The 17,401-nt window shown below is 36.9% G+C and overlaps 1 protein-coding gene across 15 annotated transcripts in view; it reads left to right on the forward strand.

The window, feature by feature from the left end:
- Window positions 1-17,401, forward strand: part of LRRFIP2 (LRR binding FLII interacting protein 2) — a 133,126-nt gene that overhangs the window by 91,719 nt on the left and 24,006 nt on the right. For all 15 annotated transcript variants that reach the window (XM_055283380.2, XM_063612224.1, XM_063612248.1 and 12 more), the window contains 2 exons: window positions 6,988-7,158; window positions 15,678-15,770. In XM_055283380.2, coding sequence (XP_055139355.1) covers window positions 6,988-7,158; window positions 15,678-15,770 — 264 coding nt within the window. The remainder of the gene's footprint in view (window positions 1-6,987; window positions 7,159-15,677; window positions 15,771-17,401) is intronic.

Genomic DNA, 17,401 nt, shown 5'->3' on the forward strand with positions numbered 1-17,401 from the left:
CTCACGCCTGTAATCCCAGCACTTTGGGAGGCCGAGATGGGCAGATGACCTGAGGTCAGGAGTTTGAGACAAGCCTGGCCAACATGGCTAAACCCTGTCTCTACTAAAAATACAAAAAATTCTCCAGGCATGGTGGCAGGCACCTGTAATCCAAGCTACTTGGGAGGCTGAGGCAGGAGAATTGCTTGAACCTGGGAGGCGGAGGTTGCAATGAGCTGAGATGGTGCCATTTCACTCCAGCCTGGGTGACAGAGTAAGACTGTGTCTCAAAACAAACAAACAAAAAGCAAAATACACACTACACCTCTAAAAAATCAAAAAGCAAGACATTTAGAAAGGTGACTCAGGATATATCTAAAGGACAAAGCATGGACTTCATGGGCAAGGGTTTTGTCATCTTACCTGGCATGATTTGAAGTAGTCCCACTATCAGCCAAACTCTTCATGCAAGTGATATGGTCCATGAGAAACAGAGTAAGACTCAGGAACCAAAAAGGTGAGAAGTCCAGTGGGAAGTGCCCATGAGGGAAGCCTGCAAGTTGCTGATAGGGCAGCATGAGTTTGTCAGTAAATATCAGAAGAATTACAGAAATAGTTGATGTTCTCATGTAATCTTGCTCCTTTAATCTTCAGGATTTAATCTCTCTTTTAAGGTTTTAAAGATACGACTTTTGAAATTATCTTGGATCAAACAAATCGGTACATTAAATAAATATGCTTGTATTAAAGTCACATGTGTAACAGTGTAGGATTCAGGGGCATTCTTACTGGCATTTTATTTAAAACGTTTTTTCCTTTCATGTTAGATCTACCATTTATTGCATTCTTTGAAGAATACAAAAGAACAGATTAGATTTGAGATTTGAACAGATGAGATCGCTTTTCCTAATTCATGCCAGAGTATAATTGAACTCGACTTCAGATTACATTTATCCTTGACACTTGAAATGGAAAAAAACCCATAAAAACAAAGAAAAGATTGTCTGATTGGTGACCAAGCATGGTGGTATGATGTATCCTATTGAAAAAGGATGTTGGCTCATTGCTTGTGACATTACTGTTATTATATTTGCCTTTGGGATGCACTCAACCACTCCCCGCTCCATCCTTTTATCAGGAAAGTTTATTATTACTAATACAGCATTTGCCCATGCTGTACTGGTATATAGTGTGTACTATTACCCAGAAAATGCAGTAAAATATTAATTGTAAATTTTAGTTGATCTATTTCGTAAAAGATTAATGATTTTGTAAGTCAAAGGACTAAACCCGTTAACCCATTTTAAAAACTATTAAAATTAATACCTTATTAAATTTAAGTACAGAGTTATAGCAATAAATAACAATAGTAAATCTATAGTGACTGAAAACTTTCCAAGATGTATTGCAAAAAGGCAAGCTATAGAACAAAATGTAGAGTATATAATTTGTATTAAAAATATATATGAAGTCAAGGGTATATATTTTATACTGTAAACAAATAGGAAATGGCCTGAAAGATAATCTACCAAACCAGTAACGCTTGTGCCTCTGGAGGGAGCATGGTCAAGGAAGACTTTTGCTTTATATTATTTATTTTTACCTCCAATGAAAATCTTATGTTTTACTTAGGTACTTTTTTTTAAATTAAAATTTTATTTTTTTATTTAAAAATTTTTTTTAGAGACAAGGTCTCTTGCTCTGTCACCCAAGCTGGAGTGTAGTGACGCAATCGTAGCTCATTGCCACCTTGAACTCCTGGACTCAAGCAATCCTCCTGCCTAAGCCTGCCGAGTAGCTGGGACTATAGAGGTGCACCACCACACCTGGCTGATGTTTTAATTTTTTATAGATACGGACTCTTGCTATGCAGCCCAGGCTGGTCTTGAATTCCTGGGCTCAAGCAATTCTCCCCCTTGGCCTCTCAAAGCATTGGGATTACAGACATTAGCCACCATGCTTGACCCCTGTGCTTTTTTTTTTTTTTTTTTTTAATGCAGTCTCACCATGTTGCTCAGGCTCATCTACAACTCCTGGACTCAAGCAATCCTCCCACCTCTGCCTCCCAAAGTGCTGAGATTACAGGTGTGAGCCACCATGCCTGGCCAATGTTCTTTTTAAATATTGCCCATGCCTTTAATTCTTAGAAGGACAGTAAGAATAAGGAGAGAAATAGCTTTAACTTCAGTAATCCCAGAAAGAACTGTCAAGAGTTAATAGACTGTAGGGGTAAGTCTTGCCATCAGCTGTAAATTGACTGATTTATGAAGTGACTGAGAATAAAACAATGAAGATATCATGTCCCTGAATTCAGATAGCTTACAATCTGGTTGACAATTTTGGTCATAGGGTTGTGAAGGCTTGTTCTAGAAGTATATGGGCATAGATAATCAATGCTTAAACATTAACACAGTGGCTTCAGCACTTTGGTGTGTGTCATAATCACCTGAAGCTTTTAATAAATACAGATTGCTAGACTTTACCTTCAGATTTTCTATTCCCTGGGTCTGGGATGGCATTGGAAATTTGCATTTTTACCCTGTTCCCAAGAGGTGCTGTTGCTGCTAGTCTGGAACCCACACTTTGAAAATCGGTGACTTAGAAGCATTCAAGGCCGGGCGCGGTGGCTCATGCCTATAATCACAGCACTATGGGGAGGCTGATGTGGGTGGATCACCTGAGGTCAGGAGGTCCAGACCAGCCTGGCCAACATGGTGAAACCCTGTCTCTACTAAAAATACAAAAACTAGCCAGGCATGGTGGCGGGAGCCTATAATCCCAACTTCTCAGGAGGCTGAGGCAGGAGAATAACTTGAACCCGGGAGGCTGAGGTTGCAGTGAGCTGAGATTGTGCCATTGCACTCCAGGCCGGGTGACACAGTGAGACTCTGTCTCAAAAAAAAAAAAGAAGCGTTTAAGTAAAACAAATTCCAAATGGGTATCACTATGTAAGTGAGATTAAGATCACTAAAATACCTGACACTTCCATTTAAAACAGTCTTTTGTGGTCTAGTGTTTAAAGGAAGATTACATTGGATACATTTATGTCTTATTTATTGTATTATATATTTTGTGCATGCATCTAGTACTTGAGCTATCTTAAATTCTGGTGTTCATGTGGTTTTATATGGCACTGAGTTGTGATGACTTTTTTTCTGCTATTAGCCTCTCAGATGGATGAGAATTATTCTAAAGTCTGCATTATAGTAAGATACATGTAGATATATTTAGAGCACTATATAATTGACTTTGCTTATATTCTTTGTTTTGGTTAAATTTGTTTCTAATCGTAGTTTAAATCTTCCCTGACAACTTAATTCTGGTTTACGAAGCATTATTAAAAGTGTGTGTGGCCAGGCGTGGTGAATCATACCTGTAATCCAGTTTTGGAGGCCAAAGTGGGTGGATCACTTGAGCCCAGGAGTTTGCGATCAACCCGGGCAACATGGTGAAACCTTGTCTCTACAAAAAATTAGCCAGGTGTGGTAGCACGTGCCTGTGGTCCCAGTTACTTGGGAGGCTGACATGGGAGGATCACCTGAGTCTGGGGAGGTCGAAGCTGCAGTTAGCTGAGATTGTGCCGCAGTGGTCCAGCCTGGGTGACAGAGTGAGACCCTGTCTCCACAAAAAAAAAAAAAAAAAAAAAAAAAAAAAAAAAAAAAAAAGTGTGTGTGTGTATGTATGTATGTATATATTTTTATTTAGAGATAATTCACATTCCATAAGTATTTACCCATTTAAAATATATAATTCAGTAGTTTTTAGCATACTCATAGAGTAGTGCAACTAGCACCACAACCCATCTTTAGAACATTTTCATCAGCCAGAAAAGAAACCCCAATCACTAACTTTCTGTCTCTGTAGATTCACCTATTCTGGAGATTTTATACAAATGGAATCATACAATATGTGGTCTTTTGTGATTGGCTTTCATTTAGCTAATATATTCAATATTCACCCATGTCATATTATCTGTCAGTCTTTTTTTAATGGCTAGATAGTATTCCACTGTATGGATTTGCTGCATTTTGTTAATCCATTTGTCAGTTGGGAGGGTTGTTTATACTTTTCTATTATGAATAATGCTGCTGTGAACATTCGTGTACAAGTTTTTGTGTAGACATATCTTTTCAGTTCTCTTTGGTAGATTGCTAGGAATAGAATTGCTGGCTTATATGGTAACACTATATTTAACATTTTGAGGAATTGTCAAACTGCTTTCCAAGGTAGCCGCACCATTTTATGTTCCTACCAGCAATATATGGGAGATCTAGTTTCTCCACATCCTTACTAACACTTGTCTTCTGTATTTTTGATTATAGACTATAGCCATCCTAATGAGTGTGAAGTGGTATCTTATTGTGGTTTTGATGTGCATTTTCCTAATGACTAATGATGTTGAGCATGTTTTCCTGTGCTTATTTGCCATTTGCATATCCTCTTTGGAGAAATATCCAGGTCCTTGCCCATTTTTAAATTGATTTGTGTGTCTTTTATTGTTGAGTTGTAGGAGTTGTTTATATATTATTCTGCATATAAGTCCCTTATCAGATACAAGATTTGTAAATATTTTCTCCCATTCTGTGGGTTGTCTTTTTACTTTCTTGATCATATCATTTGCAGCATAAGAGTTTTACATTTGGGCCAGGCGCAGTGGCTCAAAGCTGTAATCCCAGCACTTTGGGAGGCCGAGGTGGGCAGATCATGAGGTCAGGAGTTTGAGACCAGTCTGGCCAACATAGTGAAACCCCATCTCTACTAAAAAATACAAAAAAATTAGCCGGGAGTGGTGGTGTGTGCCTGTAATTCCAGCTACGCAGGAGGCTGAGGCAGGAGAATCGCATGAACCCAGAAGGTGGAGGTTGCAGGGAGCCGAGATCACGCCATTGCACTCCAGCCTGGGCAATAACGTGAGACTCCATCTCAGAAAAAAAAAAAAAAAAAGTTTTATATTTGAGTGAAGTCTTTTTTTGGTTTATAATGCTTTTTGTTTTTTGTTTGTTTTTGAGACAGGGTCTCACTCTGTTACCCAGGCTGGGGTACAGTGGCATGATCTTGGCTCAGTGCAACCTCTGCCTCCTGGGTTCAAGCAATTCTCCTGCCTCAACCTCCTGAGTAGCTGGGATTACAGGCACCCACCACCATGCCCTGCTAATTTTTGTGTTTTTGGTAGAGATAGGGTTTCACCATGTTGGTCAAGCTGGTCTTGAACTCCTGACCTCAAGTGATCCACCTGCCTCAGCCTCCCAAAGTACCGGGATTACAGGTGTGAGGCACCGCACCCGGCTGGTTTATAGTGCTCTTGGTGTATCTAAAAAACCATTGCCTATCCCAAGGTCATGAAGATTTGTCCATATTTTCTTTGAAGCGGTTTATTGTTTTAGCTCTTACATTTACATCTATGGCTCATGCTGAGTTAATTTTCGTGTATGGTGTGAGGTAGGAGTCCAACTTCATTCTTTTGTTTGTGGGTATCCACTTGTCCCAATACCATTTATTCTTTTCCCATTGAGTTACATGGACCCCTTTGTCCAAATTAACTGATTGTAAATGTAAGTTCTGGGCTCTTAGTTCCATTTCATTGATAAACATTTGTGCTAGTATTTTTTTAACTTATTTCCATAAATAATTACTTTTCCTGTGTGAAACATTTTTTTTTAGCTTTAAAAAAGTCACTAGGCAGTAGTAATTACCAAAGTAGATATGGTTACACACAAAAAAATGTAAGTTATTTTAGGCAGAAAATTTTGAGATATATAACATTTCAGGTATTTTGTGGTACCTTTTCTTTTTTTTTATTTCAAAACTGTGACACTAGATCAGACTCTCTTATTTTGTTTTGTTTTATTGATAGAGATAGGGTCTCGCTCTGTCACCCAGGCTGGAGTGTGGTGGCATGATCTCTGCTTACTGCAGCCCTGACCTCCTGGGCTCAATCAGTCCTCCCACCTAGCATCCCAAGTAGCTGGGGCTACAGGTGTGTGCCACTGTGTCTGGCTAATTTTTGTGTTTTTTTTTTTTGTAGAGACAGGGTTTTGTCAGGTTACCCAGGCTTGTCTTGAGCTCCTGGGCTCAAGCAGTCTACCCCCTTGGCCTCCCAAGGTGCTGGGATTACAGAGATGAGCCACTGTGCCTGGCCAAGCTCTTTTTTTAATATTCATTTTTGTGTTGCTTATTTAAACATGATTGAAATTTGGATAATTGCTAGAAAAAATATTTACCTTTATATTGGCATTTTTATGCAGAACAGGAAAGTACTAAAAACAACTGTCTAGAAAGTGGCAAAATTCAAATGCATATGAAGTTCACGTATGTAAAGAGAGGCAGCCGGGCGCGGTGGCTCATGCTTGTAATCCCAGCACTTTGGGAGGCCGAGGCGGGCGGATCACGAGGTCAGGAGATCAAGACCACGGTGAAACCCCGTCTCTACTAAAAATACAAAAAATTAGCCGGTCGTGGTGGCGGGCGCCTGTAATCCCAGCTACTCGGAGAGGCTGAGGCAGGAGAATGGCGTGAACCCGGGAGGCAGAGCTTGCAGTGAGCCGAGATTGCGCCACTGCACTCCAGCCTGGGGGACAGAGCGAGACTCCGTCTCAAAAAAAAAAAAAAAAGAGAGGCTGTATTCTGTGGTATCACTGCATTCTGAACACCAGTCTGTTATTAAAATTATAAGAGTAAAATTTCTGAAAATATTGATGATTCTTCATTTTGTGGCTCTTACAGATATATGTTGTTTTCACTTCTTTTCATCTTTCAGAGGCTGTGTTGCTGCTTAGTTTTGTTTTCTTGGAGAACAGAGACACATATTGTTCTTATAAAGGCATTATTGGCTTATTATTGTCTTCCTGTTTCATGTGCATGTTACTAAACAAGGAGTTCCCCAAACCGCTTGTATTTTATGAAAATGCATCTTTATGTGTTTGTGGCAGTGCTATAATTTCCTGTTATATTGCATATATTCAGTTAACACATTTTAGATATCAGACTGATGACTTAACTCTCATTTAGGAATCTTTGTCTGAAGTGGAAGAAAAATACAAGAAAGCCATGGTTTCCAATGCACAGTTAGACAATGAGAAGAACAATTTGATCTACCAAGTAGACACACTCAAGGATGTTATTGAAGAGCAGGAGGAACAGATGGCAGAATTTTATAGAGAAAATGAAGAAAAATCAAAGGTAATGCTTATCTTGTATTTTTTCTTGGGGCAGAAAATAAAAGCCTGCCACTTACAAAGTGATGGAAGATTGCAGCATACTTATTTAGGAATGATGTTTCAGTCAAAACTGAATGGCCCAAGGAAATTGACAGAACACCATGAGATATCAGGCCCTGAATTTTTTTTATTAAAAAAAATATTTTCTTAAGGAAAAGCTTATGTCTTCTGTTAAGTTTCTGAAAATAGAATACAACTCAAGTTTTATCTTCATTTTCTATCTCTTAATTGGGACTGTAATTACAGTGTTACTTATTTCTTCTGGTTACAAGTGACTGGAACTCCCACAAAGCTCCAAAGACTCTAAGATGATTCGTTTTTTTTCTATGAACTTCTGAACGGTTCAAGAGAATCCATTTTCTAAATAATTGGATAGGAGTCTTTAATCAGTTATTTAAAATCAGCAATTTGGAGATGTGGGTCAGAAATTGAAAGATGTTTTCTTTAGAGGTTTATAAGCTGTAATGTTAAAATGTACAAATGGAAAATAAAACGCATTGTCCAAGGCCCAGATTTGCTCTTTGACAACTGCAGAAAACAAATTGGATTCTTTTAAAAGCATATTAGACCTTTTGAAGGGTTGATGTCAGTTCAAGCAGAGGTCAAATGGGTATTATTGCCAGAAATGGATTGCTACTACACTGCCAATATAAAAAATCCAGAAAATAATTTAGGAAGTGCATATTGATAAATTGTTAGAAACAGCAATCTGAATTTGCGCATAATAAAGGGAGAGAAGCTGTTTATATAACCTCTAAGAGGCCAGCATTATTACTATAGTCTTCTAGGAATTTCTTTCCTTGAGGACTAGAAATGCCAATTCCAGCCTGTTTTGGTCACATTCAAAAAGTGTTAGGAAGTGTTTGCCAGGCGTTTGGAGGAGAGGGAGGAATAGACCAGAGCATAGAGGATTTTTAGGGCAGTGATACTATTCTGTATCATATTATAATGGTGGATACATGTTATTATGGATACATGTATGGATACATTTGTCCAAAACCATAGAATGTACAACACCAAGAGTGAACCCTAATGTAAACTCTGGACTTTGAGTGATAGTGATCTGTCAATGTTGGTTCAGTGATAGAACGAAATGTACCACTCTATTGTGGGTTGTTTATAATAGGGTAGACTGTGCATGTGTTGGGACAGGGAGTATATGAAAACTGTCTGTACTTTAAACATAATTTTACTGTGAATCTAAAACTGCTCTAAAATTGTTTATTTAGGATTTGTATTTAGATGGTGAAAAAGAGGCTTCTAGTTGTTTTCATATTGGACTGACAGTGGCCCATTGAAGAGCATTATATATGTTAGATATGTATATCTTTGATTCTTCTTATATATTCCATAGGCCATTTTTGGAGATTCTGAGCCATAATGCTTTTCCTAGAGCCTCTGGATTCCTTTTTTTGCTGTCCCACACGTTTTTTCTTATCTGTCTTTGGCTCTTTGCTTCTAGCAGACTAGAGTAAAAATCTCATGCTAAGTATTTAAGGGTCATTACTAAAATGAATTATCTTTCCATTGTCTCAAATATCCTTCAGCATTTTTAAAAATAAAGAAAACCCTTATAATTAGCTATTTTAACCAACTTAGTTTTTCCCTGCATCATTTTAGAAGGTAATAGAGTTATTTTAGTATGCATAGAGTTTTTTTCTTAATCTTGTCCTTTTTTTTTTTTTTTTTTTCCTTTTGGAGACAAGGTCTCACTCTGTAGCCCAGGCTGGAGTGGAGTGGCACAAGTATAGCTCACTGCAGCCTCTGTCTCCAGGCTCCAGTGATCCTCCCACCTCAGCCTCCTGAGTAGCTGGGACTACAGGCATGTACCACCATGCCTGGCTAATTAAAGAAAAAATTTTTTTATAGAAACAGTTTCACCATGTTGCCCAGGCTGGTCTCGAACTCCTGGGCTCAAGCAATCCACCCACCTCAGCTTCCCACAGTGCTGAGATTACAGTTGTGACCCACCGTGCCGGGCCTTGTTGTACTTTTCAAACCTAAAATGTATTAAGTTTTTTTTTTAATTCCCTGGAAATTTGCTTCACATACTGTGATGCAGAACACTTTGTGACAGTATCTCTCTCTAACACACCTTTACCCCGAGCTCTCTTGTTCTAAACAACTATTGCTTTATAAAGTAGAATGCTTATATTCAGAGATACACAAAGAGGTCAGGCACTCTGGTGTATTTCATTACAGAAGCAGGTAGTGAGAGTAGAGAAGGACCGTTCAATAATAATTATACAGTATTAATAAAAATTTTAAAAATGTCTTTAGTGCCTCCTCCTGGAATTACAATAACTATTTTGTTTTATATTTTAATTTAATTTTATTGTTTTTACAGACAGGGTCTTGCTCTGCTCCCCAGGCTGGAGTGCAGTGGCACGATCGTAGCCCACTGTAACTTTGATCTCCTGTGCTCAAGTAATCCGGGGTAGCTAGAACTGCAGGCACATGCCACCATGCCTGGCTGTTTTTTAAAAATCTTTTTGTGGGGATGGGGCCTTGCTGTATTGCCCAATCCTCCTTCTTTGACCTCCCAAAGTGTTGGGATTACAGGCAAGAGCCACTTTGCCCAGCCCATTGTTTCTCTTTTAAAGCATAATCAAAAGACCATTTCACACCTGTAAAATTAACAATAATTCATATTACATATCCAATCACTGTTAAAATTTCAGTAGTTTCAAAATGTCATAAATGATTTTTCTTTTCTACACTTAAAAAAATCAGGATCCAGATAAGTTTCACACCTTATAATTAGTTGATTAATCTTTTAAGTCTCTTTTCATGTATAGGTCCTCTTTCATGTTTTTTCTCCTTGTAATATATATGTTGAAGAAACTGGGTTGCTTAATATTTCCCAGTCTTATAGGTTTTTCCGTTTTCGTCCCCATAGTGTCTTTACCATGTTTCCCTTTCCTCTGTATTCTCTGTAAATAGGTAGTTAGGCGTAGAGGCTTAATCAAATATAACCAGTTTTTTTTGAAAGTCTGCTTCATAGATGATGCAGTTGTCTTCCTTCAGGAGGCCCAGATATGTGGCTGACTGTTATGCTGTAGGTGTGTGCTTAGATCCTTTAATTGACTAGGGGCTGTAAAATGGGATGTTCTGATTTTATCATTACCTATTTATTTTATTTTATGTTATTTTATTTATTTATTTTTTATTTTATTTATTTTATTTTTTTAGATGGAGTTTCGCTCTTGTTGCCCAGGCTGGAGTGCAATGGCGCAATCTCGGCTGACTGCAACCTCTGCCTCCCGGGTTCAAGTGATTCTCCTGCCTCAGCCTTCCGAGTAGCTGGGATTACAGGCATGGACCACCACGCCTGGCTAATTTTGTATTTTTAGTAGAGATGGGGTTTCACTATGTTGGTCAGGCTGGTCCTGAACTCCCGACCTCAGGTGATCCACCCACCTTGGCCTCCCAAAGTGCTGGGATTACAAGTGTGAGCCACTGCGCCCAGCCTATGTAATGTTATTTTTAAGCAGCTTTATTGAGATATAATTCAAATAACATACAAATCATCCATTTAAAGTGTACATTTCAGTGGTTTTTAGTATATTCACATATATGTGTAACCTTCATCACAGTTACTTTTAGTATATTTTCATTACCTCAGAAAGAAACCATATACCCTTTAGTATCATCTTCCTTTCCCCCAAACCCCTCAGTCTTAAGTAACCACTGATCTACTTTCTATCTATAGAGTTCCCTATTCTAGACTCATACGAATGGAGTCATATAATACATGGTCTTTTGTGACTGGCTTCTTTCGCTTAGCATGATGTTTTCAAGGTTCATCCATGTTGTACCATGTATCAGTACTTAATTCCTTTTTATAGCCTATTAATATTCCATTTTTTGGGGTATGCTACATTTTGTTTATCCATTTGTGCATTGATTGACATTTGGGTTGTTTCTACTTTTTCCTGTTAAGAATAATCCTGCCATAAACATTTGTGTACAGGTTGTTTTTTAGATATAAGTTTTCTTTTTCTTTTTTCTTTTAAGAGATGGGGACTTGCTATGTTGCCCAGGCTGGTAACTCCTGGCCTCAAGCAATCTTCCTGCCTTGACCTCCCAAAGTGTTGGAATTACAGGCATGAGCCACTGCTCATGGTCTGGATATATGCTTTCCTTTTTCTTAAGTATATACTTGGGAGTGGAATTGCTGTTTCATACGATAAATCTGTGTTTAACCATTTGAACAGTGCCAGACTGTTTTCCGAAGTGGCTGCACCATTTTATATTCTCACACCAGCAACGTATGCAGGTTTTGATTTCCCCACATCCTCACCAACACTTGTTATCTGTCCTTTTTATTCTAGCCATCCTAATAGGTGTGGTTTTGATTTGCATCTCCCTGGTGACTAATGATTTTGAACATATTTTCATGGACTTATTGGCTATTTGCATATCTTCCTTGGCAAAATGTCTATTCAGATCCTTTGTCCGTTTTAAAATTGGATTTTGCCTTATTATTATTGACTTGTAAGGTTTATATATTCTAGATATAAGAATTTTATCAGATATATTATTTGCAAATATTTTCTCCCTCTATGAGTTTTCAAAAAAAGGAATTGGTTGTGACCAATTACTTTTCTCTTAAAATATCAATATGAAGTCATAAATTCAAGCATTTGGTGTCTTCATTTGCATTGCAGCTTTTATTCTTTTTGATGATAAAATTGTCCCATCTTTGGCTAATGTGAACCTCTTGAGGTTGATTCTCAAGTACTTCTGGCGAGTCTAATTGTTTTTGATAGCTTCTTTGCTTTCTGGCAGAAGATGTCCCAGTCTCATCTTGTACATTTTCTGCCCCAGACCTGGAATCAGCCATTTGTCCAAGAAGCCCTAGTTCTGTTTTAGTATGAGTGCTAGAGATGCTCATTGCCACCAAGTAGGTCAGTTTATGGGTCTTTTCAGTGTATAAATTTGGGAAATATGTATGTGAAGTTTTTTTTTTGTTTTTGACGACAAAATATATTATGAGTTCATGCTGATAGTTTCAGTTCATATGCAGGACTCTAGGGTTTTTATTTAATCTCTTCTGTCTTACATCTGTATCTTTGTTTGTTTCCCCTACACTACAATTCCTAGTTCTCAAAGTTTCTAGGGATGATAGTAATTACGTTACGTTCTGTTCTCTTTGCTTTATCCCAAGTTGCCTAGAATAGCAATACCAACATTAACACCAACAATTTAATTACTGAAAATAGTTAAAAGATTTTTATTTTGTTTTGCTTGGCTGTTATTTTTGCCACCAGTCTGTGTATGGCCGAACTATTGTTTTTAGAAGTTACTTGAAATAGTTTCTTTCTGTGCTACTAACTGGATGTATAGTTAGGTTCACTGCATTTTATTTTCAATATTTAGGAATTACTTTTAAAATTATTTTTATTTTAAAAAATTTAATTGTCATTAAAAAACAATAAATTTATTATCTTAGCCATTTTAAAGTGTAGAGTTCAGTAGTGTGAAGCATATTCACATTAGTGTGTATCAGATCTCCAGAAATTTTTCATCTTTCAAAACTGAAACTCTATACCCATTAAACAATTCCCCATTTCTCCCTACCACCAGCCCTTGGCAACTACCATCCTACTTTCTTTCTCTGTGAGTTTGGCTACTCTGTGTACCAAATGCATAAGTAAGTAGAATCATATAATAATGTATCTTTTCTTGACTGGTTTACTTCATTTAGCATAATGTCCTAAGGCTCATCCATGTTGTAGCATGTGACAAGAGTTTCTTTTTTAAAGCTGAATAATATTCCACTGTATATATACCACATTTTGTTTATCCATTCATCTATCAATGGCCACTTGAATTGTTTCCACTAGGAATTGCTTTTTAAATTTAATTTTGTTTTACAGTTTTGTAACTAGAATAGTTACATAGATCTGGAGTCAAGTTAACAAAGAAAATATATTTAAAGAAGTTAATCTTCTATCCCTGTCTCTTTATCTCTATTTTCTCCTTCCTTTAGGGAATTTTAAATTTTAATGGTTTATCTTTCCATTTTTTAAATCCAAGAAGATAAATTAGGTAGCCATTTTTAATCTAAAAAGATATATATCATTCATAATATATGTACAAATATATGTATTTCTTATTCTTCTTAGAAAGTGGTAGCATATTGTTAATATAAATGCTGTCGTGCGTCTAGATTTTATCACCTTATGAATGTCGTATAGAGATACCTTGCTCATTCTTTTTCACCACTGCATAATTATTCCACAGTATAGATGTACCACACTTTATTCTACCAGTTCCCTATATTAATAGACATTCAAGTTTGTCATGTTTTGCTGTTAAAAATAGTTCTGTAGAAATAACATACTGCATAGGTTTTTTTGTATTTTTGCCAATGTATCTGATGAAGAGTGAGATTGCTGGGTCGAAAGGTATGTAGTTTTGCAGATACTGCTGTGGTCTCCTTTGTAAGCATTATACCATTTGCATTCTCACCAAAATGTATGAGGGCCTATTTCTTTCCCCATAGTTCTGTTCTGGAATATGTTGTCAAGTTTTTGAACTTTTGCTAGTATTTTGGTGAGACAAATAGTTTGTTTCCGTTTCTCTTAGTATGAGTATCTTTTCATATTCAGAGCTATTTCTATTTCTTTTTCTGTAAACTGTCCATTTCTGTAGCTTATTATTCTATGCAGTTAGTGCTTTTTTTCTTTCTAGCTTTTGTTTGTTTCTTTGTTTTTTAAGACAGAGTTTCACTCTTGTTGCCCAGGCTGGAGTGCAATGGCTCAATCTCGGCTCACCACAATCTCTGCCTCCCAGGTTCAAGTGATTCTCCTGCCTCAGCCTCCTGAGTAGCTGAGATTACAGGCATGCACCACCACGCCTGGCTAATTTTGTATTTTTAGTAGAGACAGGGTTTCTCTATGTTGGTCAGGCTGGTCTCGAACTCCTGACCTCAGGTGATCCTCCCACCTCGGCCTCCCAAAGTGCTGGGATTACAGGCGTGAGCCACCGTGCCTGGCCTAGTTTTAGAGATTCTCTGCCATTCAAAAGTTTTATTTATTTATGTATTTATTTTTTGGAGACAGAATCTCACTCCGTTGTCAGGCTGGAGTGCAGTGGCACCATCATGGCTCACTATAGCCTTGACCTCCTCAGGCTCAGGTGGTCCTCCCACCTCAGCCTCCAGAGTACCTGGGACTACAGGCACACGCCACCAACCCTGGCTAATTTTTGAATTTTTTTTTATAGAGATGGGGTTTTGCCATGTTGCCCAGGCAGGGTCTTGAATGCTTCGGCTCAAGGGATCTGCCTGCTTCAGCCTCCCAGAGTGCTGGGATTACAGGCATGAGCCACCACGCCCAGCCCAAAATTTTGATTTTTATGTAGTCTAATTTATTGTACCTTTACCTCATTGCTTGTAGATTTTTGAGTCATTTTTTCAGTAAAGATTGCCCCACTCCTTGGTTACTTTTATTCCTGTACAGTTTGTTCTCCCTTCCCTTCCCTTTTCCCCCATTCACTCCCTGGCTTTCTTTCCTTGTATAAACATCTGATTGATTTGGAATTTGTCCTGGTGTGTGGTATGGGGTATAGTTCCAATTTTATCTTTTTCCAAATGGATATCCAGTTATCCCAACATTACTAATTTCAAAGTCTTTCCTTCTCATTGATTTGAGATGCTCTTATTTTTGTTGTCTTTAAATATATTTGTATATGTAAATGGGCGTTTTCCTGAATTCTCTATTCTGCTCCCTTGGTCTATATTCATGTGCCATAACAACATTGTTTTAATTATAGAAGCTTTATAATATGTTTTAATACCTAGTAAGGCTGGCTTTCTTCTTTTTCAGTATGTATTTTTCTAGCTACTTTTTCTTGTGTTTTTCTTTCAAATCAACTTGCCTTGCTCTGATGATAAAAGAAAAACCTGATGGTATTTTTATTTGTACTACATTAAATGTATAGATTAATTTAGGGAGAACTGGCATTTTTGTAATGTTGTGAGACTTTTAATCCAAGAAGACGGTATGGCTTTCCATTTATTCAATCCTATTTCTCTGCCTTTTGGGAATGCTTTATATAATTTTCCTCATATAGGTTTTTGATATATTTTGTAAGTTTACATGTATGTTTTTTATTTAATATTGATTTTATTTTGATATTGCATTTATTATTCCTTCTTTGAATTTTATTTGTATATGAATGTCATTGAATTGTATATGTTCATTTTATAACCTGTTACTTTACTAAATTATCTTTTGTTTTTAATAATTTTGCCATTGATTAGTTCAGGTTTTCCAGATAAATAATTATACAAGATGAAATTTTAAAATTTTCTTAACTTTTCTATAGAATACACAATTTTTCTAAGTTACTATGAATCAGGAGTTTGGGCATGTTTCTGGAGGTCATGCTTAACCTCTGTGTTGTATTGTATATGTTCAAATTTCTTGTGTGCCATGACCTGTGTAAATGATATTATTTGTTTAATAACAGGAGTTAGAAAGGCAGAAACATATGTGTAGTGTGCTGCAGCATAAAATGGAAGAACTTAAGGAAGGCCTGCGGCAAAGAGATGAGCTTATTGAGGTATGTACATGAACTGTGGGAATACTTAATTTTGAAAAAAATGGGTCGAATGGGATGAGGATGTGTGTGTTGGGAGGGAAGGAGAGTTAAGATGCATCAGAGTTTGTCTCTTTATATTTGACTGTACACTAAAAGTTTTCAAACATAAACCAGATCATGCTTAAAAATTAATACTATAAATCCTATAAACATTACCCCACTTTGGTAGCAGAAATTTTTGTGTCTTTTATTCCTAAGCACACTGTTTCCTACAGATATCTTAGGAAATGGGCAAAAGGAAAAATTGTAGAATAACATTATTCTTTGGAATTAGTGAATGCCATCTTTTGGGACGTGATTCTTGGGGAATAAGTTTGATTTTCACTCAGGTAAATACATTTCTCAGGTGGCTAAATGAAAAAGAAGAAACGTCAAGATACGTTCTGTACAAAAAGGTAAAGAATGGCTAGTCTGAAGGTTCAGGTTTCTGCAAGCAAAGGGACTCTGCCACATTGTTGGCAACATCTTAGGAATGGAATGAAGCCTAGTCTACCAAGAACTCTTTGAAAACATTAGTCATCCTTGCAGGCCTACTACATTGCATGCATCTTTTTTCTTTAAATGTGGTTTTCCCTCCTGAGACGATGTTTTTAGATAAATATGGAAATAAGTTTGAAGGGGGATCCTGCCCACTATCTAGGTGTGACTATCAAAGGCATCTAATGTTAAGTTAGTGTTGACATGCCAGAGATGTCAGGAAGCACAGATGTTAATGATCCCAGGAGAGAGATCTCACGTACCACATTTGTCCACATTCCTGGCTACTCAGACCTTAGCCTTTCTTTTTCTCTCCCTGTTTCCCTCTTTCCCCTCAGACCTACCTCTTAATATCTCTCTCTACAAATGATTTTTGAAAACCATTTAATAGAGAAAAGGAAATGACTTTTTAAATTTGAAGACTGGTGTTAATTTTTGTCATTATTAAGAATAATTGAACATACCCAGAATTTGTGGATTTCAAGTGCAGATACAGATAACCTTTTGGATCTATCAGATTACATGTGAAGTTAATTTTCTTGGTTTTTCTCCATATAAGGTAGGAAGCATATTTTCCAGAATCTGTATCCTGCTGATATTTTAAAATAACGTGAAATTCTTTCCCTTTTTGTTCTTTTATCTTTTTGTGCCAAAATGCCAACCACATAAAATAATAAACCTGCTTTGGGGGCTGCTTCTCAAATTCAATAGCTTAAGTTAGTATTGGTAAAGTGTTCTAGTAATTAATTGTAATTGCATTTAAGAAGAATATAATGCTTGATTTCTATAGTTCGTCACTGTGGCTTCTTTAAAAGCTTAGGGTGCTAGGTATACAAACTTTGAGAACTGCAGTTTTAGATGTTTTTTACATCTAGAATGAACATCTTTTAGATGTTAGTATCTATGGTTATGCTGAAAAACTTTAAATATTACAAATAATGTTTTTTGGTCTTTGGAATTGAAAATTCCATGTAAAATACCTAATGTATGAGTAGGGAAAGGAGGAGATAATAATTTACCAATAATGCATAAGAAGAAAACCTGTTAAGCACCATTGCCTAATTAGAAAGGTCATTTAAGGATTGTTAAATGCTAAATTTAAATGTTTCAAAATA

This window comes from Symphalangus syndactylus, chromosome 1 (genome assembly GCF_028878055.3).
Source record: "Symphalangus syndactylus isolate Jambi chromosome 1, NHGRI_mSymSyn1-v2.1_pri, whole genome shotgun sequence".
NCBI lineage: Eukaryota > Metazoa > Chordata > Mammalia > Primates > Hylobatidae > Symphalangus > Symphalangus syndactylus.